At 42.5% G+C, this 27234-nt stretch overlaps 1 protein-coding gene across 1 annotated transcript in view; it reads left to right on the top strand.

Moving 5' to 3' along the window:
- spata20 (spermatogenesis associated 20) overlaps positions 1 to 27234 on the top strand; it is a 292534-nt gene that overhangs the window by 41717 nt on the left and 223583 nt on the right. The window contains 3 exon segments of the mRNA XM_052033175.1: positions 4898 to 4939; positions 4941 to 4973; positions 17957 to 18169. Coding sequence (XP_051889135.1) covers positions 4898 to 4939; positions 4941 to 4973; positions 17957 to 18169 — 288 coding nt within the window.

Raw genomic sequence — 27234 nt, 5'->3', positions numbered from 1 at the left:
ATAAATGCAAGTTGTTGTTGTCTTCAGCAGGCAATAATATTGCCGTATTCAAAACTTCTGCTTATTATCATGTCGCAAAGGTTTATGCTGGAAAATTATCAATGAAAGGTTTATGAAAATGTTCTGATATTGCAGAATGTGATTTCATTATTGAAAGGATGAAAATTGCTTTTGCTTACAAGTGGAATGGTAGTACAGTGAAGCGGTCAGACAGGGCACTGAGAGATTCTACACTGCAGGTGATTTGTTTGACGTGAACCTAAACTCGGCCACCAGCTTGAAACATAAATATTTTCAACCAACTGGAACAAGGAGCATTAGCATAATCCTTACCCAAGCACTTTGCATGACTAAACCTAGAGGAAGTCTTTGCATCTTACTGAAAGAATTGTTAAATCTAGCACACGTTGTCCTTGGTGAAGTGCTATTCTCCAGAAGGGTTCTCCAATTAGAAATGAGGAAGGAAGTGCTTGTGGGGAATGGGGTGCACATGTTAATGACTGGAACTATGATAGTAATAGAGGTCATTGATTGCAGAGGGGCTCTCTTTATCTCTGCTGGACTCTGGATGGTAAGGGAATTAAAATGATTGGGGTTAACTGTTGTCTCTGTTTTTGCACTGCCATTTCCCCCTGGGGCCTTCTGCTAATCTCAGAACCCAGATTTATATCATTGTTTTTGTAGGGAATGTTTAATCATTTTAATCAGGAAGGGAAAATTGCAGGATTAATGACTTGTATTTAATGAGGCTGGAGATATCTTCATTTTACTGTGTACTCTGCCTGTTGCTGTGGTTAATAGGTTTTCCACATTGCAGGACCCCACCTGTTGAAGTAAAAGCAGCAAAAGGCTGGAAATACTTAGCAGGTTGTACAATACCTGTGGCGAGAATGAAGTTAAAATTACAGATTAATGGCCATTCAATAGGGCAAGAAAAAGTTGTTAGATGTAAAATAATTCTAAGATGCAGAAGAAGTGGGTGGGAGCTAGGTAGGGGAAAAATATGTCCAGAAAGGAAGGTCTATGATGTGGTGCCCTGTAGAGTAGAGTAATACTAAGTTGCGACGTCCGTGGGGGCTTGCTTAAAATAGTACATTGTGCCAAAGCCAAATGCCCAGCATGGGAGTAGTATTGACAGCAATTCATCTACAAGACATCACATCTTGGTCTGAACTTGCCCTTATCCAGTGTCCATACCATGTGCCCCTTGGAGGAAGATGTAAGAGAATAATTTAGAAAACAAAAATAGGATAAAATCAGATATCCTTATTAGTCACATGTACATCGAAACACACAGTGGAATGCATCTTTGCGTAGAGTGTTCTGGGGACAGCCTACAAGTGTTGCCACGCTTCCGGCGCCAACATAGCATGCCCACAACTTCCTAACCCGTATGTCTTTTGGAACGTGGGAAGAAACCGGAGCACCCGGAGGAAACCCACGCAGACATGGGGAGAACGTACAAACTCCTTGCAGACAGCGGCCGGAATTGAACCCAGGTCTCTGGCGCTGTAATAGCATCACGCGAACTGCTACACTACCGTGCAACGATGCTGTTGTAATGGCAAATGGAAGTGGTAATAGGACACGAAATATAAGATGGACCTCGAGGAAGGTAAATCAAAATAGGAGAAACATTATCTAAGCAATTAAACTTGAAGGACTTGTAGGCTTTCTCCGACTTTGGTCCTGTTGTAGCAAGTCCAGAGCATAAAATATTGATACAAGAAGGGCAGAAACCAGATTCTATGTTCCCACACAACACAGTTATAATGTTAGACTTATTTGTGAGTGTAGATGCTTGTCACTTCCACACTGTTTCTCAGGTGGAAGCATTGTACTGTATTGCGGCATGTACTGAGCCCTGCCAAGTTGTGATGTGTTATGGTGTTGAGCCTTACCAGATTATGGTGTGCCATCATGTTTGTTATTATATGATGAGCAGAAGCATAAGAAATAGAAGCAGGAGAAGGCTATTCAACCCCTACTCCCTGCCTGCTTTGTCATTCAATGAGAACATGTATGATCCTTTACCTCTGCACCAGACTCCAAACCCCCTAATTCCCTTGCTATCTAAGATGTCCTATGGTATTTTACTACCATTATACCATATTGTTGAGTCTAGTTATGGTAGGTGCTCTGTGATGACTACTTAAAACAGTGCATTGTACCACAGACAAATGCCCGGATTCCCATATATAAGTGGTGTTGGTGTGTCATTTAGCTGCAAGGATTATAACCATTGCTCCAGTGCCCATTCTCTCCAGTGCAAGGTGGTGGTGGTGGATGATGAAGAGTATGGTCTATGGCTGATTCCCTTGCCACCTCCAACCAACGGGTGTTGAGGGGAGTCTTTTTTCCCAGGGAAAGGGGAATCAAAAACTTGAGGGCATAGGTAGACGGTAAGAGGGGAAAAGTTTAAAAGAGACCTGAGGGGCAGCGTTTTAATGCAGAAGTTGGTGCATATATGGAACAAGCTGCCAGAAGAAGTGGTACAATACAACATTTAAAAGACATTTGGACAGGTACATGGATAGGAAAGGTTAGAGGAATATAGGCTAAACACAAGCAAATGGGACTAGGTTAGATGGCCACCTTGGTCAACATGGACAAGTTGGGCCAAAGGACCTGTGTCCGTGCTGTATGACTCTGTATCAAGATTGTTCCCCAGTGTTCTGGATTGCAGCCTTGAAGAAATACCTTTGCTATATTAACCCTGTAAATATTCATTTAAAATTTTAAGCCCGTCGTTTAGGTCAGTGCTTGCATTCAATGGAATGCAAGCTTACTTTATTTAGCTTTCCTGATCGTGATATCCTTTCAGCTTTGGTGTCATTCTGATGTATCTCCACTGCAGCCATTCCAAGGGTCAGTATCGCCTTCCTGAAACACTGTGTTCGAAACAAATGGCGGTACTCCAGTTGGAGTCTGAGCATGGCTCTTTAACTGATGGGTCATTTCCTTACTTTTGTATTCTGATGGCCTTTGTCTTTTATCTCCCTTGGTAGGGTGAGCACTGTTCCACCGGCCAACGTGAGGATGCTCTCTCTCCCACCTTAGAAATGTAACGGCTCAGGAGGCAAACTATGTATATATTTTCTGAGCAACTATAGCAAAGATCTTAAAATAATGCTTCTGAGTCAGAAAGAGATGTGCCATTTAAAAAAAACACATTTCGTGATCAGTGAATGCCCTGGAGTGGTTTGCAGCCATTTCTTGCACAAACAGAAACAAGATAATGACTAGAAAATCTGTTTTGTTGATTGAATGGTTGAGCGATAAAGTATTAGCCAAGACTTTCAGGATAATTCTTTGTCATTCTCTGAGGTAGTGCATCAGGATATTCTGCCTCCTCCTGAGAGGGCAGACAACTGCCTCGGATAACTTCTCCTCTGAAAGGCTGCACCCTGCGATTGTGCAACTGCACTTCTCGGTACCATATTTGGTATGTTCGTTTGTGCTTGATCTTGTATTTGATTCTCCTGTAGTGGGGCTTGATCCCTTCTGATGCAGTACTGAGAGTGCTACACTTAGGGTAAGCTATGGCGAGAATCAGTCTTGCAGCCAGGAACTGTCAATGACTTGGCGTGGAATCAGTATCTCTGGTATAATTACAATCTTAAGCACTTCTCAATCGCTGGCCTGCTTTACTTTCACTTGTCGCCTTTGAGTGACATCTGGAACTATTTCAGGAGCGAGTTTTTAAAAAGCATTAATCAGGTGGCTGCTAACTAAAATCAATAACTGACAGCCGTTTCAGGAAATGAGAACTCATTAGAGACTTGAGGCACTTGCTTTTAGAGCTGCTTATCCTAGGAAAAAAACAGTAGACACCAATCTTATTACACTTAACTCCCAGGAATACTTCAGAGGGAGGTAATCAGGTATAACTTGTAAACCTTTCCCTGGATAAACTATTCTGAAAGTCGTCAGCCTTCTAAATGAAAGGATTTGTTTGCCTCTCTTTCTATTTACTGTTGGGCTTTAGAATTATCTTGCAAGCCGATACCAGTCTTAAACACAGAAGTGAGCATTTTCTTCTATAGGCTGTAGATTTATGTGGGTGTCTATCCAGTCTTCTGTAACAAAGCAGGTTTATTTCTGAATTCTTGTGCTTGGCAAAATGTGCAATGTTAATGGTGGGAATGGAACACGCATCATTTCACTCACACACTGCCCACGTCAGACATGTGAATCTGGTAGAGAAATGGATTAAAGTCCCTTTTGTGCAGTCCCATCAAACACTTACAGGGAAACTAAAGTACGGGCTAGATGTAGGGTAAACTCCCTCTATACCCTTGGATTGATTTTCAGTTTTTGTGAGCATGGTATTTTTGGCAATGTGAGATCAACTACCATCACACTCGACTAGCATTGCTTTGGTTTACATTTTCTCCCCTCCCCACTGTGCCATCCTCACCAGCCAGTCCTGAACGCAGATTATTGAACCTTGGATATTTGTCCTTTTCTCCGTCCTATATCACTGAGCTGAAGTGCAATGATGATCCTTTTGCATTGGTATCAACCTTTTTTAGTGGGAGTGGTAAATTTCAAAGGACCATATTTCTGGGTCTTTCACCTTAGAGTTGTCTGTGAGGGTTGAGGGTGCACATTCCTGTGGATGATAGAAGACAGCAGGTGAGGGTTGTAGAATAGAAGTTGAGGACAACTTCAGCCAGGTATTGTGAAGTATTGGCCAAGGCTGCAGAAAATTTCAGTGAAATCTCAGCTTCTCAGTGCTCAGTAATTACTGTTTGTTTACTTGGGAGATGAATCAAAACTTCATGTAGTTTTGCTTCAAAGTGCTCCAGAGCTACGGAGCTCTCTTGTTAACTATGATTCTTAAGTCTTTTTGCCTATCAGCGTTCAGTCTAAACAGTGATGCATCTTTCTACAGATTGCTGGTGACACATTCTTTGCAGATGTTGCTCGAGATATTGCTGCTCTACGTCTCACGAGATCTCAGTGACAAGGTAAGTCATCATTTTTACAATTTGTGCCAATTGTTAGAGATTGCGATTTTTCCAGTGAGGGCCACTTTTGTAGTTACAACAGTTGAATGACAATCTGCTCTCTATTTCCGTGCACCTCTTTGTAAAAGAGACTTCCCACTTCCATTTCTTTTCCAAAAGGTACTGACATTCTCGATCCAGTTCCTGGGGAATTTCTCTATACCTTCCCTAGCCAAGGTCAGTCTTACTTAGCAGAGACCAGGTATTCAGGTTGAGCCATTCTTTCTCTGCCAAGGCACGTCAAGTGATGGCTCAAAAACCAAATTGCTGGAGGAACTCAGCAGGTCAGCCAGCATCTGCGGAGCCAGAGAGATAGTCAATGGTTTGGGGTCTGTCCTGATGTTGGAAGCTGCCTGGCTCTCTGAGTTTCTCCCAGCCGTTTTTTGCTCCAGATTCCAGCATCTGCAATCTCTTATCTTCATCGTGATGACTCCAGGCTGAGTGCTGATTTTATTTCCATACTTGCAGAGCGGTAATACTAATGGGAACTGAGGTGCTGACTATTGACGGACTATTCTACATTGGGCATTCTTAGTAGAATCCTCACTTCCTGTGTTAACATCAACCCTTGCTCCATTCTTGTAAATGACACCAGAGCATGATTAAGAACAGGAACATTGGCTTATTTTCCCTTCATTTTGCCTAAATGAAGCACTCGTATCGATCATGGAATCACGTACGGCACAGAAAATGGCATTTATCTCTGTGCCAGATCTCGGAAAATTTTATTTCCATTCCACAGCCCTTAAAGCCTTGCGATGTTTCCTCTTTATATATTTATCCAGTTCCCTTTTAAAAGGTCATTATTATTGAATTTGCTTCCATCACCCTTTCAGGCAGAGCATTCCAGACCAGAAATGTGACTGGTTCAATCAATGTTCTGCTTTGCTTCATGAGTTAACTTGATTCCGTTTCTCCTGGTTAATGGCAGTCCTGCCAATGAAATTGGTTTCTCATTCATTCCATAAAAATCTTATATAATTTTCAACATGTCTATAAAATCTCCCCTTAACCCACTTTGAGGAGAACAATTAATTTTTCCATTGTCATCTCATAACTGTTCTGCATGTGTGCACCCTCTCATGAGTAAGGTGCCCATAATTGTCAAGTGCATCCAATGGGTTATAAAGGTGATTTTTTAAAGGTTTAACTTCCTTGCTTTTGCACTCTATCACCAGAAATTTGCTAATTTGGTACAAATCCATACAGGAATTTGGAACGCCCTTGGTGAGAACTAGATTTTGTTGCAAGAGTTTGTCTTCTGGTCGAGGAGATGCTGCAGGAATTGGTGGGTGTAATGCAATCTGCATTTTGCTTTACCATGACTGGAATGTGCCAAGTCCAGTTCCTGTCACCATAGCTCTTGTGCAGGCTATGGGTTCCAGCACCACTCAAAGATTTAAGTAGTAATGTGTGCTGATACTGCTGCTAGCATTTGTCCTTGGACTTTATGCTGATGGGGGAGCCTCTCACCTATTTCTGTAGTTGGAGGAATGTTTGCTTTATGAACGAAAAACTCAGCACAATGCAAGGAGTTCCTCTGCTGTTCTTGCCAAATGTTTTTGTGCAGACAAAAGCCGAGTAATTGATAATTCATCAGAGTTTCTGCCTTCAGAATCAGGTTTATTATCACTGACGTACGTCAAGAAATTTGTTATTTGTCCATGGCCTACTGACCTCTCCTGTCAGATTCCTTCTTTTCTGGCCTTCTGCCTCTTCCACCTATTTCCTCTCGGCTTCTCACATCACTCCTTATGAGCACATCTCCTGCTCCACCAGGGGCACCAACACCCTTGACCACTGCTATACACCCATCAAAGATGCCTTTCAAGCCACCCCTCGTCCTCACTTTGGGAAATCAGACCACCAGGCTGTGCTCCTTCTCCCCGCATACAAACAGAAACTGAAACGGGAGGATCCGGTACGGAGAGTCGTGCAGTACTGCTCTGAGGACACAGATGAGCTCCTGCGTGACTGCTTTGAGACAGTGGACTGGTCCATGTTCAAAGATTCAACTGCCAGCCTTGATGAGTATGCCACCACCATCACAGACTTTATCAGCAAGTGTGTGGAGGACTGTGTACCAAAGAAGACAATACGGGTGTTCCCAAACAGGAAACAGTGGATGAACCGGGAGATCCACTCCCTACTGAAGGAGAGGACCACTGCACACAAATCTGGTGATCCTGATCTGTACAAGAAATCGAGGTATGACCTTCGGAAAGCTATCAGGGGTACCGAGTCCATGACCAGCCGTCAGTTATGGCAGGGCTTACATGCCATAACAGGCCACAAGACGAAGTTGGGCTGCATAGCTAAAACAGCGCATCCCTTCTGGATGAACTTAATGCATTCTATGCGTGTTTTGAACAGAAGGGAAGTGGATTGTCACCATCCACCCTGACAGCCACCAATGAAGTTGAACCTGTGATCACAGTGGAGGATGTAAGATCAGTCTTCCAGAGAGTGAACACGAGGAAAGCAGCTGGCCCAGATGGTGTCCCTGGCTGTGTGCTCAGATCTTGTGCTGATCAGCTGGCAAAAGTATTTGCGGACATACTTAACCTCTCCCTGCTTCAAGCTCAGGTTCCCATCTGTTTTAAGAAGACCACCATCATCCCGGTACCGAAGAAAAGCGAGGTAACATGCCTCAATGACTACCGACCAGTGGCTCTGACATCCACCACCATGAAGTGCTTTGAGAGGTTGGTCATGGCACGCATCAACTCTAGCCTACCAGACAACCTGGACCCATTGCAATTTGCCTATCACCAAAACAGGTCTACAGCGGATGCCATCTTCCTGGCCCTACACTCAGCTCTGGAGCATCTGGACAGTAAAGACACCTACGTTAGACTATTCTTTATTGACTACAGCTCTGCCTTCAATACATTAATCCCAAGTAAGCTTGTCACCAAACTCCGAGACCTAGGACTCAACACCTCCCTCTGTAACTGGATGCTTGACTTTCTAACAAAACAGACCGCAATCAGTGAGGATAGGCAGCAATACCTCTGGCAACAACTATTCTCAACACTGGTGCCCCACAAGGCTGTGTCCTCAGCCCTCTACTCTACTCCCTATACATTCATGACTGTGTGGCCAGATTCTGCTCTAACTCCATCTACAAGTTTGCAGATGATACCACTGTTGTAGGCTGTATTTTAAACAGCGATGAGTCGAAGTACAGGAAGGAGATAGAGAGCTTAGTGGAATGGTGTCATGACAACAACCTTTCCCTCAATGTCAACAAAACGAAAGAGCTGGTCATTGACTTCAAGAAAGCGGGTGGTGTACATGCACCTGTCTACATCAATGGTGCTGAGGTTGAGAGCTTCAAGTTCCTGGGAGTGAGCATCACCAACAGCCTGTCCTGGTCAAATCACGTAGATGCCTTGGCCAAGAAAGCTCACCAGCGCCTCTACTTCCTCAGGAGGCTTAAGAAGTTTGGTTTGTTCCCTTTGACTCTCACCAACTTTTACAGATTCACCATAGAAAGCATCCTATCTGGATGTATCACGGCTTGGTACGGCAACTGCTCTGCCCAGGTCTGCAAGAAACTGCAGAGAGTTGTGGACACAGCCCAGCGCATCACGGACACCAGCCTCCCCTCCTTGGACTCTGTCTTTACCTCTCGCTGTCTTGGTGAAGCATCCAGCACAATCAAAGACCCCACCCACCCGGGAAATTCTCTCTTCTCTCCTCTTCCATCAGGTAGAAGATACAGGAGCCTGAGGGCACTTACCATCAGACTTAAGGACAGCTTCTTCCTCACTGTGATAAGACTATTGAACAGTTCCCTTATACGATGAGATGGACTATGACCTCACGATCTACCTTGTTGTGACCTTGCACCTTATTGCACTGCACTTTCTCTGTAGCTGTGACACTTTACTCTGTACTGTTATTTTTACCTGTACTATCTCAATGCGCTCTGTACTAACTCAATGTAACTGCACTGTGTAATGAATTGACCTGTACGATCGGTTTGTAAGACAAGCTTTTCACTGTACCTCGGTACAAGTGACAATAATATACCAATACCTCTTCATTCCCCCCCACCCACCTACCTTCCCCCCTTCACCTGGAGTCACCTATCACCTGCCAGCTTGTGCTCCTCCCCCTCCCCCTACCTTATTTTTCCAGCTTCTGCCCTCTTCCTTTGCAATCCCGATGAAGGGTCTCGACCCAAAACGTCGACTGTTTATTTCCCTCCATAGATGCTTCCTGACCTGCTGAGATCCTCCAGCATTTTGTGTGTGTTGCTCCAGATTCCAGCATCTGCAGAATCTCTTACGACCTCAAATAATTGGTTATATTGAACACACTCCAAGGTTTTGGAAAAATGTTATGAAAATGTGTAAGGGTTTTCTTTCTTTGTTTAGCAGCAGAATGAATGTCATAGATATCTGCTCACTGTTAGAAACTCTAGGGTTTATATTGTGCCCGTCGGGACCCTAGGATATCACAAAGAGCTTTGTGATCAGAGAAGTACGTTTGAACTGCAATGATGCAAATGTGGATGCAGCAAGCTCCTGCAAATAACAATGTGATAATGAGATGACACAAGAGGGAATTCTAACCTCAAGTTCAAGCCCATTGCTCCATCAGGAACTTTCCAAACAGATTTCAGAATATGTAGGAAGTGTGGAAAGGCACAAATTTGGTCTTTTAAGATATGAGCTCTGACCAGTTTCAGGAATTTGTACGCATGGGTTCTGGGAGCTTGTTAAATTGCATTTTTAACTGAAACCATGGTTTCTATCTGTCAGCACCAATACAGATAGGAATGGGATAGGATTTGCATTTACCAGCACTTCTTACAATGGCTTCAGTTATTTCATGAGATAATTTTGCCGTCACTGTTGTCATGTAGAACTGTTGTAGTGTTTAAAAAAAATTGGTAGTTTATTTACAAGCAGAAAGGTCCCATGAACTGCAGAGAGAGTAAAGAGATAAAAACAGAAAATGCTGGAAGCGCTCAGCAGGTCATCTGTGGAAAGAGAAACAAAGATAATATTTCAAATCCTCGACCGTTTGTCAAATTACAATAAGCAGATAACTTGTTTGCTAATGTTAGTTGAGGAACAAATGTTAGCTTGATCACAAGGGAGAACTCCTCTGACCTTTGAGTAATATTGAGGGATCTTTTGCTGACTTTGTGGATTTGGTTGAAGATATCCAAGAGACTGTATTCTGTACATTCTAGCATTCCCTCTGCACTGCATTAGAGTATCAACCTAGATTTTTTTGTTCAGGTTTCTGGACTGGGCTTTGAACCCTTGACTCTGGGTAAGAATGCTACCGCTGAGCTAAGGCAGATATCCTCATCCCAAATATTACACAGTACTTTCCATCAGAGTCCGTTTATATGGTAAAATGTGAGGACTGATGAACAGTTAACACTCTTTCTATTCCTTTTTTGTTTTGAAGTGCTGGGTTTCAGTTCCAGAGAGAAGTATTGTAGGCCCTTTCGTGCCAAGTCTTCTGTGTGAACAGCAAACAATCTGCTGGACGAACTCGGTGGGCCGAGAGGCATCTGTGAGAGGAAAAGAATTGTCGATGTTTCGGGTTGAAACCCTGCATCGGGTTCGGGAGTTCCTCCAGCAGGTTATTTGTTGCTCCACGTTCCAGCGTCTGTAGTCTCTTGTGTCTCTTCTGTGTGAACTTTGATGATGAGATAGAATTTTCTTCTCTGGTAAGCTGCTGATATCCCTTTGTTCCTTTTTAATGGGAGGGACGTCACAAGCTATGAAACACAGAAGCTGAAAGATTCCAGCTCAAGAACTCCCAGTAAATATGTAGGGGATCTCCCTTGTGTCATGCTGGAAGGAAGGCACATGAAAAGAGGGAGAGAACATAAAAGGTCAAATCACAGAAAACCTTCCTGGTTCTGCACAGGTGACTGAGAGGTAAAATTAATTCACAGGTGGACCATGTCGCAGTTGGCCCAAACTGTCCGCAGCCTATCTGATGCTGTCATGAACTGAAGAATGCAAATACATCTGTGATGCATCTAGGAAGAAAAAAATTAGTTCCAAAGATAAGTAGAGAAAGAGTCAGGATAGCTCAGGAAAGAGTAGGTCCTTATTGGGACTAAAAAGCTGAGGTGTGGGTAGATGTTTTATTAAATATTTTTCGGCTGTCTTTACAAAAAAAGGGAATGATATTGATTTTATATTTAAAGAGGAAGTGTGTGAAATATTGGATGACATGAACATTGTAAAAGATGAAATATTAAGGGGTTTAGCGTTTTTGAAAGTGAATAAATCTTCAGGCTTCGATGAAATGTATCCCAGAATGTTAAAAGAAGGAATTGAGAAAATTTCAAAGGTCTTGACCATCATTTTCAGTCAGGACAGCTAACGTTTTACTGTCGTTTGTAAAAGGAGCAAGGGATAAACTGAGTCATTACAGACCAGTTAGCCAAGCTTCAGTGGTGGGCAAATAAGTCCATTCTGAGGGACTTTGTGAACCTTCGTTATAAAGACATAGATTAATCAAGGAAAGTTAATATGGATTTGTTAAGGGAAATTGTGTATGACTAATTTTTTGATTAAGGTTATAGGGAGGGTTGATAAGGGCAATGCATTTGTTATAATCTACATGGATTTCACCAAGGGTTTTATTTTACAAGCTTTTGCATGATCAAAAGAGCAAAAGGGCATGGGATCCAAGGGAGAGTGCCTAGTTGGATCCAAAATTGGCTCAGTGGCAGGAAACAAAGGGTAATGATTGATGGTTGTTTTGTGTTTGGAAAGCTGCTACCAATGGGTTTTCTCAACACTCAGTGCCCTTACTTTTTGCTGCATACAGAATATTTATGTCATAGACTTCAATGTAAGAATGTGATAAAGGAGTTTGGCCCTTTGGCTGACAGCAAGGAAAATAGTTTTTGACTTGAGGAGAATGTAGATGGCCTCGTCACTTGGGCAGAAAAGTGGCAAATGGAATTTAATCCAGGGACGTAATTCATTTGGGGTGGTGTACAAGGTAAGGGAGTGTGTAATAAATGGAAGGATATTGGGAAATGTGGAGGAATAAAGCAGCCTTGGAGTAAAAGTCCACAGATCATAAAGAGCATCAAGACAGATAGACAGGGTGGTTAAAAAGGCACCTGAGGCACGAGGTTCTGCAGATGTTGGAATCTAGAGCAACTCACAAAGTGCTGGAGGAACTCAGCAGGTCAGGCAGCACCTATGGAGGGAAATAAACAGTCGACGTTTCGGGTCAAGACCCTTCATCGAGACTCAAAAGGCACTTGGGATGTTTTCCTTTATTAACTGAAGAATAGAATATAAGAGCAGGGAATCTATGCCGGAACGGTACACAACACTCAGTAGGGCACAGCTTGAGTGCTGTGTGTAGTTCTGGTCACCACATTACGGGCATTGTACTGGAGAGAGTGCAGAGGAGATCTATGAGTATGTTGCTGGGACTGGACAATTGTAGCAGTGAGGACAAATTAGATAGGCTGGGTTGTATTGTTTGGAATAGGGGGCTGAAGGGAGACTTAATTGAGTTGTGTAGAATTATGAGTGGCCTGAACAGAATAAGTAGGAAGGACCTATTTCTCATAGCTGAGCTGTCAAAAGCCAGGGGCATGGATTCATAGTAATTAGTTATAGTGTTGGAGAGGAGATGAGGATTTTTTTTCCTTTCAGCTGGTGGTAGAGGTGGATACCCTGGCCGTAACCTGCAGTGCTATGGATTAAGTCCTGGAAGGTGGGATTAGATTTAGCAGCATTTGTTTTTAGCTGACACAGGTGTGATGGTCAAATGGCCTCCTCCTGTGTCTTGAATTTACTGTGAATCTAGAATTGATGAGATTTTGAGAGGAAAATAGTGAGTAAATCAGCAACTTAGTACAATATTAAGGTAGCTGGAGAGGAGTGGAGAAGCCTGGGTTACAGGAGTCTTTGGTGAATGGGAGAAGCCAGAAGTGGCCACTAGAAACACAAGCAGAATATTTTTACACATCAAAGTCTCAGAGTGAGCCTTGGATCCTGATCCTTCTAAACCAGAGGTTGTCTACCATCTGAGACAACATGACACAAGGAATGTTTACATTGGTATAACATTCTGATTGCCGTGAGACCGCAAAGAAGGCCTGGTTTCCAAGACCAAACTACTTATCAAATGATACCTTTTCATGGAATTCAAGTAATTCAAAGTTACTGAATTATTAATGTGAAGAAATTCTTTTCTTTCAAGGTAAATTGTGCTTCAGAATACTGTACACCTCTCGGGCACAGTATGCTCTTTATTCTTTTGAGTGGTGGGGTGGGGTGAAGAAAACATTGGGACGGCTGCCTTCTGCATTTAGAGCTTGTGCTCAAGACAAGTCAGGATGATGACTTCAAAGTCTTCTGTTGTGTGTGTTATGATTAATGGTTGTACCGAGAGAGGCTGTGAAGATCACTGATGTGGGGAAATGGAATGTCACACAGGAACAGCAGGAACGCTTCTGCAAGACGGACATTGCACTTTTAGACTTTACGTGAGAAATGGCCCTCTTTAACACACACTGTCCGTCATTTGTTGTTCTTCCCCCACCTTAAACATCCAGTCCCTGCACAGATTGTCTGGTCTTTATCACGTTGCTATTTCTGCGATCATGTTAGGTCCCACATAACCAGTATTACAAAAGTTACCACATTTCAAAAGTCTTAGAGCACAAGAATGCAAGAAAATAGGAGCAGGAGTAGGCCACTCATCCCCTCAAACCTGTCCTGCCATTCAATTTGTTCATGGCTGATCTGCCCCAGGTCTCAACACATCTTCTGTGCCTGTTTTCCCTCCAGCCTCTGTAACCCTCCAGGGTACAGAATTTCAGAAATTCTCCCTCTGTGAGAAGAAATTCCTATGCACCTCAATTTTAAATGGCTGCTCCATTATCTTGTAGCTATGTTCCCCAGTTCGAGACTCTCACTGGTTGAAACATATCAATGTCTAGCCTTAGGATCTTGCATGCTTCAATAAAATCACAACTGATTCCTCCAAATGTTACAGAGTACAGTTCCAGCTTCTTCAGCAGCTGAAGATGAGACAACCCTCTCATCCCAAGGATTAACCTGGTGAATCACTTTTGGATTGTTTCTGGTGCTAGTATATCTTTCTGTAAATGAGGGGGAGAAGCTGTTTTGTACTCTATGGCCTGTACAATTGTCACAATACTTCCCTATTTCTGAACTCTGAACCCCTCACAACAAAGGTCAATATTTGCCTTCCTGACTACTTGCTGCACTTGCTTGCTAACTTTTTGTGACTCGTGCACAAGAACACCAAGATCCCTGTCTTGCACTCATTTGCAAACCCTGTCCGTTGAGATAATAGTCTGCTGTTAGATTCCTCTTACGGAAATGCATCACCTTACACTTTCCCACATTAAATTCCATTTGCCAAGTTTTCACCCACTCCAAGCTATATCTGTCCTGTTGCAGAGTCCGAATATCCTCATCCCAACATGTCATCCCACCTGTTTTCATGACATTTGGCAAATGTGGATACCTTACAGTCTGCTCCCTCCTCCAGGTCATTAATGTAAATAATAAGTAACTGAGGACGTAGAACTGATCCTTGTGGCACACCACTAGTTACATCCATCCTTCCAGCCTAACAAGTGCACATTTATTCTGACTCTCTGTCATCTGGTGATAACCAGTCTTCAATCCATGTTGCCACATTTCTCCCAATGCTGTGAGCTCTTATCATATGTACCAGCCTTTTATGTGGCACTTTGTCAAATGCCTTCTGGAAATCCAAGCATGCTACATCTATGACTGCATGATTCACCTTTCATAAAACCATGTTGACATAGTTGAATTTGTTGTAAATAACTTTGCAATGTTCTGAGATCACGAAATCATGTACAAGTTCTTTCAGGTATATTTTCAGGTCGAGATGTTGTGTAATACAGCAGTCGCCGTCTCCCCATCTGCCTGTTACACTTGCCTTTCTAGTTGGTAGAGGTCGAAGATTTGGGAAGTGTTACTGAAGAGGCCTCAGGAGGTTGAGCACTACATAATGTGGATAGTGCTTGCTGCAGTTACAGTATCTGTGGGAGTTATGGGTAAGGGGGTGGTTGTGTGGTGGGAGAGGGAATGAATGTTTAACATGATGGATGAGGTGCTAAAGAAGTTGATTGCTTGATTTAGGGTAATCTTTCTGCTGGATTATCATAGCATCATAGAGTCATAGATCAATACAGCTCGTATACAGGCCCTTTGGCCTAACGAGTCCATGCTGACCACAGTGCCCATTCAGCTAGTCCCAATTTCCTGCGTTCGGCCCATACCCCTCTAAGTCCCACCCCTCCACGTACCTATCCAAGTGCTACTTAAATGATGCTATTGTACCTGCCTCAACCACTTCCTCTGGCAGCTCGTTCCATATACTCATCACCCTCTGCGTGAAAAAGTTGCCCCTCAGGTCCCTTTTAAATCTTTCCCCTCTCACCCTATATATATGTCCCCTTGTTTTGGACTCCCCTACCCTGGGGAAAAGAGTGTTACCGTCCACCTTATCGGTGCCTCTCATAATTTTAAACATTTCTATAAGGTCGCCCCTCATTCTCCTACGTTCCAAGGAATAAAGACCCAGCCTTGCCAACCTCTCCCTGTAACTCAGGCCTTCTAGTCCTGGCAACCTCCTTGTAAATCTTTTCTGCACTCTTTCCAGTTTAACCACGTCTTTCCTATAACAGGGTGACCAAAACTGTACACGGTACTCCAAGTGCAGCCTCACCAACAACTTGTACAACTGCAACTGTTTGCTTCCAACCTTGTGTTGGAAGTAAACAATTAGCACTGACTGGATATTGGAATCTTGTTTGAGATTAGGGCATGAATTTTGCCTGCTTCCAAGCTAAGTCAAGCAGCCATTTAATCACACAATAAAAACAAGTGACGGAGATATTCATCAGGTCAAGCTCCCTCTGTGGGAAGAGAAACAGAGTTAATGTTCCCTGGTCAATAGGTCCCTGGTCAGACCCCACTTGGAGTACTGTGCTCAGTTCTGGTCGCCTCACTATGATGTGGAAGCCATAGAGAGGGTGCAGAGGAGATTTACAAGGATGCTGCCTGGGATGCGGAGCATGCCTTATGAAAGCAGGTTGAGGGAACTTGGCCTTTTCTCCTTGGAGAGACGGAGGATGAGGGGGGACCTGATAGATGTGTATAAGATGATGAGAGGTATTGATAGGGTAGATAGTCAGAGGCTTTTCCCCAGGGCTGAATTGGTGGCCACAAGAGGACATAGGTTTAAGGTGCTGGGGAGTAGATAATAGAGGAGATGTCAGGGGTAAATTTTTTACTCAGAGAGTGGTGAGTGCGTGGAATGGGCTGCCGGAAATGGTGGTGGAGGCTGATACGATAGGGTCTTTCAAGAGACTGTTAGATCGGTATATGGAGCTGAGTAAAATAGAGGGCTATGGGTAAGCCTAGTAATTTCTAGGGTAGGGACATGTTTGGCACAGCTTTGTGGGCCGAAGGGCCTGAATTGTGCTGTAATTGTTCTATGTTCTAATGTTTCAAGTCACAGACCCTTTGTCAGTACTGGGGAGGAGACAAAAGATGCCTGTTAAGCTACAGGGAGGGTGGGAGAGGGGGATGTCTCTGATAGGGTGAAACTAGGGTGACCATGAGGATGAGCTGTAAATAAGGTTATCTGGTCAATCAATGAATGGAAGCAGTTAGAGAGTGAGAACATAGACAAAAGAATGTAGGAGTAGCAAAGTGCAGAGCAGGAGGACATGCCTGGCATGTCAGGTTGGGCATATTCTCCACTTCCAGAAGGGGAAAAATAGAGGGAAAACAACAATCAAGCTCAGCCAATATCATGGATGGATGACTGGTACAGACAGAAATCAAGTTATTTGAAGTTATAAAAATCAATACCAAGTCCAGAAGGCTGCAACATGAACAAATGGAAGATCAGGTGCTGTTCCTTAAGCTTTCATTGGCCATCACGTAACAATACTGTGACTTGAAACAGACTGATACATCAGAGTGGGAGTGGGATGGAGAATTAAAGTGGCAGGCATTTAATCACATGTTCCCGTGTACAGTTTACAGCACTACTTAATTTAGCCCCCTGTCAAATCCTTTCAAAGTTTTAGAGATGGTCACGCCTCAGTCTCTTTTCAAAAGAAATGTGACCTGTTAGTCCTTTACAAATGCAATTTTGCAGTTTTGATTTCCTTAGAACATCTATGTCTTACTTAACACGTGTAGGTTCCACAATATTCTGTGGGACCTGACAAAGATTTGCAATGTCTTTCTATTTCTTAGTTCTATCCCTCAAAATAAACCCTTTTTTTTGTTATAGTGTTGATCCAGATTACAACATTTGATAATGTTTTACTGCTTATCTGTGATTTGAATTAAGTGCTTACTGGGTAAATATTTAAACTTGTGGACAAAACTCCCATTATTGTGATGGTGCCATCTTGCCAGGATTCGGTGAAACCCTTATCCATGACTCTGTTACCTCTTGCTTTGGCTGTCCTGGTTCTCTTCCACCTTCCACACCCAGTGAACTTGAGGTCATCTGAACCTCCTTGGTCCAATTCATCCTTTGCTGTGATGCAGATTCCAGCAGCAAGGTGGGTGGGAAGGAGGCAGGGAATATTACCGGCTGTGGAAGCAGTATGTCTTTATAATAGGAGTGATATGGGGTTGAAAGATCATCTTGGGTTTGGATGGACTGCGGACTGTCTGATTCGGGCAAAGATAGTGCACAGGGATCAGTGGCTAGGATACATGGAATTTGGCAGGAACCAAAGATGCCAGTCTTCGTCGTCCCAGTACTTAACCGGAGAACGATGATGCTAATCTGCCAATCGGATTCAGGCTTTGGAAAATATGAGAATAACACACTCAATATATTGTTGATGAACCTGTTACAAGTTTTTAATCTACGACTAACACTTTCTCTTTCTACAGTCTGGGGGCTTCTACAGTGCCGAGGATGCAGATTCGCACCCTTCAGCCAACTCTGTTGAGAAAAAAGAGGGAGCTTTCTGTGTGTGGACAGAGCAAGAAATCAGAGAGCTTCTCCCAGATCCAGTCTCAGATTCCACGCAAAGCATAACCATGGCCGATGTCTTTGCCTATCATTATGGCGTGAAAGGAAATGGAAATGTCGAACCAGCACAGGTACTTTAAGTGTAAGAGAAATTCTGGGGATTATAAATAAAAGAAAATTTTCAATGCATCTCAAGGGCAGGAAAATATTGACTGACAAATGTAAAGGATAAGGGACAACAGTTTAAAATACAAGCCATCTTGTGCCTCCCATAGATGATTAAAATGTTGGAATGATCTGATACCTGATCCTACCTGATACTAAGGATCTACAGCTCTGTGCTAAACTTGAGCTGCTGGAGGAACTCAGCGGGTCAGGTAGCATCTATAAAGAGAAATGGACAGTTAAATTTTTGGTTCGAGACCCTTCATCTGGTCTGAAAGAGTAGAAGGGAGATAGCCAGTATAAAGAGGTGAGGGGAAGGGGTTGGGCAAGAGCTGGCAGGTGATAGGTGGATCCAGGTGAGGAGAGGTTGATCAACGTCTCTGTGATCATTTGGTTACCTGCCCTGACAGCTCCTAATGTAGCAAATGTTGTTTGATATTGCTTTAAAGAAGTGCTTTGGCTCATAAGGGTGCTTATCTATTGCAAGATGATCCATTTAATCCATGATATACCTGTTTCAGAAGTGAGCACTGGTGTGATGTAAAGGGAACTTTGTTCTGTCTCTGCACACTATGACACTTGATACAGTTTTGTAAGGCAGTAGCTAGGAGCTATAGTCGGCACTAAATCTACACCTGAGGTATATGTACTTGAGAGTAACACTAAATGCTTCAGATGAAAAGTGATCTGTTTTCTGGAACAATAATAAGCACAAAAATCTGTTCTAATGAAAGGACCAACAATCCGCCAGTGTTTGTGTTTGCTATGTAGGGATTGAAGTACCATTATAATAAAAAAGAGACCTCCTGAGCACTGAGCCATCAGGCATCACGGTAAGGATTTTGTGTTTGCTGGAATCTTTAGTCACTTTTGCATTGCTGCAGCTTTGTGAGCATTTTAATGTAAATGTGGCAATTTCTCCCGGTTTAATACAGCTGAGCTAGTAGTTCTGAAGAATGTATCACATCAATTTGACACCCATGGTACAGTCACATTTTAATAACATTCTGTCTGCTTCATTCCTTTAACCTCAAGGCATTTATATAAAGTTAAAAGAAAGTAGATTCACACCTCTAATAATGGTGCATCCAGTGCTTTATTTATAGGTGAACTTCATATTGCATACACTTGAAACAATCACCAGTATAAATGGCAAGTCCAACAAGGTACTGTTCTCTGAACAGCTCAGACACCAATGGTTTCTGAGCTGAAAAATGTGTTAGTTCTTTTTTCTTGTCTGTCACTGGCAGTAGGATGTGCTTTGAGGTTTTCACAGTGGAAGACATCTATTATAAGGTTGAACGTTATATGGCCTTATTTTCTCAAACCCACTGTATCAAGATACTTTATTTTGCTGCTGTATTGATGCCAACATTTGGAAGTTCACATTCCTAGATATTTCAAAATGGCACGGTGTGATTTGCCTAGATAGACAAGGGGAGGGGCTTCCATTTCTTGATTTCTTTTATTGATGGCAGAGGAATGGTTTGAAGGAAACTTCAATGCCCCTTCGAATAACTGGATCTTGCCCCAGTTGATTAGGTAGACACAGTCTTGGTTTAATGTCTCATGTGAAACTTGAAACAGAGTCCTGCAATGCAAGAATGCCTGTAGCATTGTGCTGAGGTCCTGAACCTTTGACAATACAAACTAAGGGTGAATTATCTCTGGGTGAAGCAGGGCTACTCTAAAATAGACAGAAGGACTCATTGATCGGGCACAATACACAATCCTTGGATAGCCCAAAATACTTTGTAGATAATGAAACATTTTTCTAAAGTATAGTTACACACAAAAAAGCCTCTGTCACTTCCACCAGTCACCTCCCCGCTTCTTGCATCATTCCCACTCTCCTCCCTCCCTCACCTACCTATCAGCCGCCTCACTTGGTCTGACCAATCACCTGCCAGCTCTTGCTCCACCCCTCCCCCCCCACCTTTTTATACTGGCTATCTCCCCTCTTTATTTCCAGTCCTGATGAAGGGTCTCGACCTGTAACGTCGACTGTCCAATTCCCTCCATAGGTGCTGCCTGACCCCACTGAGTTCCTCCAGCACCTCTGTATTGCTCCAGATTTCCAGCATCTGCAGTCTCTAGTGTCTGTAAAGTGTAGTTATTGTTCCCTGGTCGGACACTCGGTAGCTAATTTTTGGACAGCAGGTTTCCAAAAACTGCGTTTAGCTCATAGAATGTAGAACAGTACAGCACACAAGAAGTATTGGTTTAGGTAGGGTGATGTATCAGTGTGGGTGAGTTCGGGCTCTGATGCTATTGATAATGGAACCAATGGAGTAGGCAAATTTGTGGAGAAGCAATGCCCAGTGTATGGTGTGGCCATTTGTGTCAAAGGTTATGGACAGACTGAAAAGGAGAAGATCAACCGCAAAACCCTCCCCCCGCCCGCCGTTCAAATAGTGGCTTGGGATTTTTACATCCACCTCTGATGACTGGAGCCTTGGCTAACATCTCATTCAATGGCACCCATGGCAGTATTTCTTCTGGCTCCCATGTTACTCCATTCTACCCTCAGCATACTGTTGTGTGATCTCTGCACCAAGTGCACTGACCTCTGCTCATGCCTTGGAGCACTTGTATGTAATATATGAAGCATTGCCTAAGCAGCAATTTATTTGAAGTATTATGAATGCAAAATATTTTTAAAACTGTAAAAAGCTCAGGTATTTTCATCTACCCTTTCCTATTTGCTTCATCATTCTCTAAACACCTTTGTTCATCTTGGTAATCCATTTGCTTCAAATTTGGCTTGGGTGTTAAAACAAAGTTTGGTCTAGCAGTTTCAGTAATTCATTGACTGTCAATGTTCCCATAACAGTACTTGATGAAGAGCAGGGAGTTTCTGCAGTGCCATGCCAACATTTGTCCTTCAACCAAAGTCACCAAAAATAGATTTGTTGCTCATTATCACATTGCTCTTTGTGGGATAATTGTAAGATCTTTCTTGCTGTGTCTCGGCCTCCTCCCCTTCTTTCTCACCCTGATGATTTAATCCACATCTATTATCCTCTTGGTTGAAAAATTCCCCTTGATTTTTTCTTTACTCCTACATTCCTGATTTTTAACTATATCCTCTGGGATTTGAACATTTTACCATCGTGTACAGTTTTGCTGTTTCAACTCATTTTCTAACCATGGGAACATGTTTAGTCTCCTTATTTTTCTTTCGTAGAGCATGTGCAAACTTTTATAAATTAACTCTGGTTAATATTTAGGACTCCATATTGAAAGAAGACATCCAAATTTCCTTGACTGCCAATTGTTTATATGTCTTGCAAATGGCATCTGCTGCACTTTCAGTTCTGTCCATGTCCTCAGAATATCACTTGCTTGTTCCAATTCAAGAAAACACAATTTATCACTGTCTGGTTCTCCCAGGGTTTTCAAAAACTGGAGCTTTTCTTCCACTATACCTCGGACTCTTGTAGACAATTTAATGGAGATTGATTGCTCTGATTAATTAATAACTGCACTATGATTGTGGTAGGGCTTTAAAGACAAGTGACCACCAGCATAGCAGAAGGTGAACTAGGTGGACAGTATAGCTCTGGCTTTTGATAGCATCCTTACCTTTGAATCAAAAGTTTACAGGTTCTAATTTCACTCCAGAAGCTTGAGGCGCAAAGATCAAAGCTGATGCTTCATTGAGGGGCTGATGCACAGTTGAAGCTACCAAGTTTTAATGAGGCCTTACCTGCCCTCTCAGATAGGTGGGAAAGATCCTATGGTATACTTGTGAACAAATTAATACACAACTTCTTCAGTATGACTAAAAATTAGCTTTGATCATTGATATTGCATTGCTGTTAATGGGGGCTTATTGAGTTGTCACATTTTCTACACAATGCTCCAAAAGTGCTTCATTGGCCATAAACTACTTTGGGGCGTAAATACAAGTCATGACTTAATCTTTTCTTTCCTAAATTTTGACATTCCTGAGTGTTTTGTGGAAATTTGAACCAATCAGTAAGGATAACTCTGTAATAGCTTACTCCACTGTTTGCCACCACATCTCACTGAAATATAGCCACAATGAGAAAAAACAGTGGAGATATTAAGGAAGGATTAGGCTCTTTGGAAAAGTAAGAAGAATTATTGAATGGTGTGAAGGACGGTGAAGCTTCCTGCAAAAGTAAAAATCTTTTAAAGCACGGATCACAATCTGCTTAAAATTGTCATTGTGATTTGGAGTTGATATTGTCGATGGCGGGCAGCCAAGGTTGCTCAGAGTGCTGGACTTGCTCATTAGCTCTTGCTCGTACATCAGACATAGTAAGTGATAGTCAAAGGCAGAGTGTGGAGTGACAGAGAGCACAAATTAATCAGCTTCACATCCATTTGATTAGAGGAGCCTCTGTAACCTCGTCATGATCATTAAAAGAAAGAAAGAGGAATTTAAATAGCATTTCTCATGACCTCAGGACATCCCAGTAGTCTGTATAACCAGTGAAATACTTTTCAAATGTAGTCACCATTATAGTGTAAGAAATCCAGCAACCAGTTAGTACAGAATTAGATCCCACACGCACAATAATAGAAAGATAATCTGTGTATCATTAGCGGTTGAGGGATAAAATGTCCAGAATCCTAGGCAAACCTCACCTTCTCCTACTGCTGTGGGATTTGTTATGTTCACATATATAGGCTTGTCTAATGAAAGGAAATATGAGAAAATTAGACCTCTGCTTAAAGCCCGACCACTGAATGGCTGGCCACTATTGCTCAGACGGTCACAGATCTTGTTCCCTCAAGAGATTTTCTCTCTGTACCCTCCAGCCTTGTAGTCCCCCAACCCCCAAGATTCACAAGCAGGACTGTCCCGCAGTCCCGCAGATTCACTTGGTGGGGGGGGAGGAAAGACCTGCAGATGCTGGAAATCTGGGATAGAAACAGAAAATGTTGGAAGTGTGCAGCAGACTTGGTATAGATGCACAGGTAGTGATAAACCTTTCCCCTAAGCAGAGATATCTGTAATCAGAGGGCATAGGTTTAAGGTAAGGGGTAAGTGATTGAGATGGGATTTGAGGATTTTTTTTCACCCAGAGGGTGGTTGGAATCTGGAACATACTGGAAGGCAGGTAGTCCCCCATTTAAGAAGTATTCAGGTGAGTATGCGAAACACAGTTGCAATAGAAGGCTACAGGTTGAATTCTTGAAAATGCAATTGGTATAGATGTTCCTGTGTTTTGTTTCTCTTTGTAACTGCTCTCTTTCGTCTGTTCACCAGATGGCTCCATGAACACTGTTATTGCCTTGGCCACCCTGGCCTCACCCTATCAGAGATGATCCCTTTGTCCTATACACCTCCCCCCACCCCCCCGCACCCTCTCTCTAAAACATGGAACTAATTTGTATTCTCATTTTCCCAGTTTGATGAAGGGTTTTTGATCTGAAATGTTATCTCTGTTTCTCTGCTTGGATGCTGTCTGACCGGCTGAGTGTTTCCAGCATTTTCTATTTCAATTTCAGTTTAATGTTTCATTTAAAAGAAGGCGCTTTCAACAGAGTAGCTTTCCTGCAACACTCGTCCTTGAGTCTTGAGTGGGGCTTGAGCCCAGAAATACTGACAGGGAGTGGAGGGGGGGGTTACCATTAACCCAATTTTGAAGTTATGTTGTCCTAATTCAGTAAAGGTGCAGGCCTTCTGGCCCACTATGTCCATGTCAACGAGTACCTATCTCTATCCATCCCATTTTCTTGCACTTGTCCCCATTTGGAAGTGCTGTTTTACCTGGGGAGTGGGGGAGTGGGTGTGTTGTAAGTGAGGACAAGTAGGAGGAATGTGCAGATGTGTGAATGATTTTGTAACAAGATTGCCGGGAGGAGAAAGTGGGTGTTGACAGCTTGACCCATTTTGTAAGTTGTGGCATGAGGCTGGGAGATGTGAGAGGCTCACTATTGCTTCGTCCAATCCAGCTGAATTGGTGACTAGTTGAAGGGAGGCAGAAGATGGTGAACTGAGTTATGACTATTTTATTTGAAAAGGATCCCCCCCAGGATATGGGAATGTTGAAGGAACATAGACATGTCATTGGTAAAAGAACAAGCACTTGCACATTGAGGATGATTTAGCTTGGATCAATCTGATTTTTATCTGTTTTTCTGTAGAACTTTATCTGTAGAATTTATATTTGTTCTGTGCTTTGCTGTTTAATTCACTCCAGTTAAGGATTCAAATCGTCATTGTATGTTTAGCTTTGAAAGCAAAGCATTCAGGTTGATGAATGTTAAATCTATTAATATGTCGTTTGCCATGTAAAGATAGTTGGTGTAATTTCCTTCATAATAGTCACTGCACAATATAATTAAAGTCCTTTGAAATCTTTGGATGATTTAAAAAGTTCCATCACAAAATTCAGAAATGCTGGTGCATTGAACATGTCAGACAACATCTGTAGAATGAGAAACCGAGTTAATGTAAATTGGTAAATTGGTTTATTATTGTCACTTGTACCGAGGTACAGTGAAAAAATTGGTTTTGCATGCCATCCATACAGATCATTTCATTACAACAATGCATTGAGGTAGTACAAGGGAAAACAATAGCAGAAAGCAGAATAAAGGGTTATAGTTACAGAGAAAGTGCAGTGCAGGCAGACAATAAGGTGCAAGGCCATAATGAGGTAGACTGTGAGGTCAAGAATTCATCTTATCATACTAGGGGACTGTTCAATATGTGCTGCCTGGCCTGCTTAGTATTTCCAGCATAATATGTTTTTATTTCAGATTCCAGCATCTGCAGTTTTTTTGAAAATTATCATTGACTCAAAATTGGGCATTTCTTTCCTTTATGCCTGAAGTGGGTACAATATACAACATCCACTCCAGCAGTTCACCTAAGTTTTGTTTTAAATTTTCTAATACATTTTTGGAACATCTTACTAATGACTCTATCTCCAAGGTTGGATAATTAAAAGGGATGAGGAAGATGGGGGTTGCTTTCCATTGACTTCCACTCTGAGTGTAGACAATCCCACGTGCTTGCTCTGGCAAGGTTACAAAGTACCATCCCTTGGATCAATCTTATTTTTCTTTGTCCATGACATTTTGGAGGCTTGATTGGTTGAAGAATGGTGTGCTGGAAGAACTAGCCTTGCAACGCTTGGGGTGCGCAACAACTGCATTACTTCTCTTCAAACTGCTTCTTGAGTTTGACCCCGGACTGACCAGCTTTAGACAATCATAAGATGATTGAATTTCACTTTTAGTTTGATGGAAAGAAAAATATGTGAAAAAGTAGTATTTGAAACTTAAGGACTGTGATGAGGGCTCAAAGGCCGAGTGAACTGAAGTGAAACTGGCAAGGTAGGTTAAGGGATCAAGGTTAAGGTAGGTCAGGGTAGGTTAAGTTGAGATGCAGTGGCAGACATACAAGACAATCTTTTAGAATACACAGAATTGATGCACTTCAATGAGAAATAAAAGTTCCAAGGGAAGGACCCACCATCTGTAGTTATCTAAAAAAGTTAAAGATACTGTCAGACTTAAAGAAAAAGCATATAATTGAAGAATGACAGTCAGTTGTTCAGAAGATTAGGCAGAATATATAAAACAGCAAAGAATGATTAATAAGTAAGGAAAATTAAATTACTAGGCAAACCTATTGAAAATGTCTAAACAGAAAGCAAGAGTTTCCACAGGTATTTAAAATTGGAAAATAAACTTTATAAGGTGGCTGTTAGAATATAAGAAGTAGGTCTGGGGACATGGCTGGTGAATTAAACAGCCATTTTGCCTCTTTTTTTCATTATAGAGGATACATCCCAGAAATAGCAACAAATCAGGAATTGGAAGGGAAAGAGGAACTTTCACCAACTTTTACAGATGCACCATAGAAAGCATCCTATCTGGATGTATCACGGCTTGGTTACGGCAACTGCTCTGCCCAGGACCGCAAGAAACTGCAGAGAGTTGTGGACACAGCCCAGCGCATTACGGACACCAGCCTCCCCTCCTTGGACTCTGTCTTTGCCTCTCGGTGAAGCAGCCAGCATAATCAAAGACCCCACCCACCTGGGACATACTCTCTTCTCTCCTCTTCCATCGGGTAGAAGATGAGCCTGAGGGCACGTACCACCAGACTTAAGGACTGCTTCTACCCCACTGTGATAAGACTATTGAACGGTTCCCTTATACGATGAGATGGACTCTGACCTCATGATCTACCTTGTTGTGACCTGGCACCTTATTGCACTGCACCTTCTCTGTAGCTGTGACACTTTACTCTGTACGGTTATTGTTTTTACCTGTACTACATCAGTGCACTCTGTACTGACTCAATGTAACTGCACTGTGTAATGAATTGATCTGTACGATTGGTATGCAAGACAAGTTTTTCACTGTACCTCAGTAGGAGTGACAATAATAAACCAAGACCAATACTTGGGAGAATTATAGTCGTCAAGGAAGAGGAACAAGTAAATCGCTGGAGCTGTGACCTGATGAGTCCTTGGATCCTGATGGACTTCATCCCAGGATCTTAAAAGATGTGGCCAGTGAGATGCTTGATGCAGTGGTTTTAATTTTCCAAAATTCCCTAGATTTAGGGAGATTCCCTTAGATTGATTCAAAAAAGAGAAGGAGCTGGAAAGCAGGAGACTACAGGGCCACTTGTTTAATATCTGTCATTGGGAGTATGTTGGAAACTATTAATAAGGTGGATATAGCAGAGCATGAAGAAAAATTCTAGATAATCAGACAAAGCCAATGTGGTTTTGTGAAAGGATAGTTGTATTTGACCAGTTTACTGGAGTTGTTTGAAGTAGCAGCATGTGCTGTTGATAAAGGGGGACTGGTGGATACACTGTGCTTAGTTTTCCAGAAGGCAGAGGAAAGGTGCCACATCAAAGATCATTGTGGAAAACAAAAGTTTATAGTTCAGAGGGTTACATATTAGCGCGGATAGAAGATTGGCTGGCTAACAGAAAACTGAGTGCAGGTGTAAATGTGTCTTTTTTTCCTGGTTTGCAAGATGTAGTAAATGGCATGCCACAAGTTCAAAGCTGGGCTGGGCCCT

Source organism: Pristis pectinata, chromosome 18 (genome assembly GCF_009764475.1).
Source record: "Pristis pectinata isolate sPriPec2 chromosome 18, sPriPec2.1.pri, whole genome shotgun sequence".
NCBI classification, from domain to species: domain Eukaryota; kingdom Metazoa; phylum Chordata; class Chondrichthyes; order Rhinopristiformes; family Pristidae; genus Pristis; species Pristis pectinata.
This window is presented reverse-complemented; position numbering and strand designations above follow the sequence as displayed.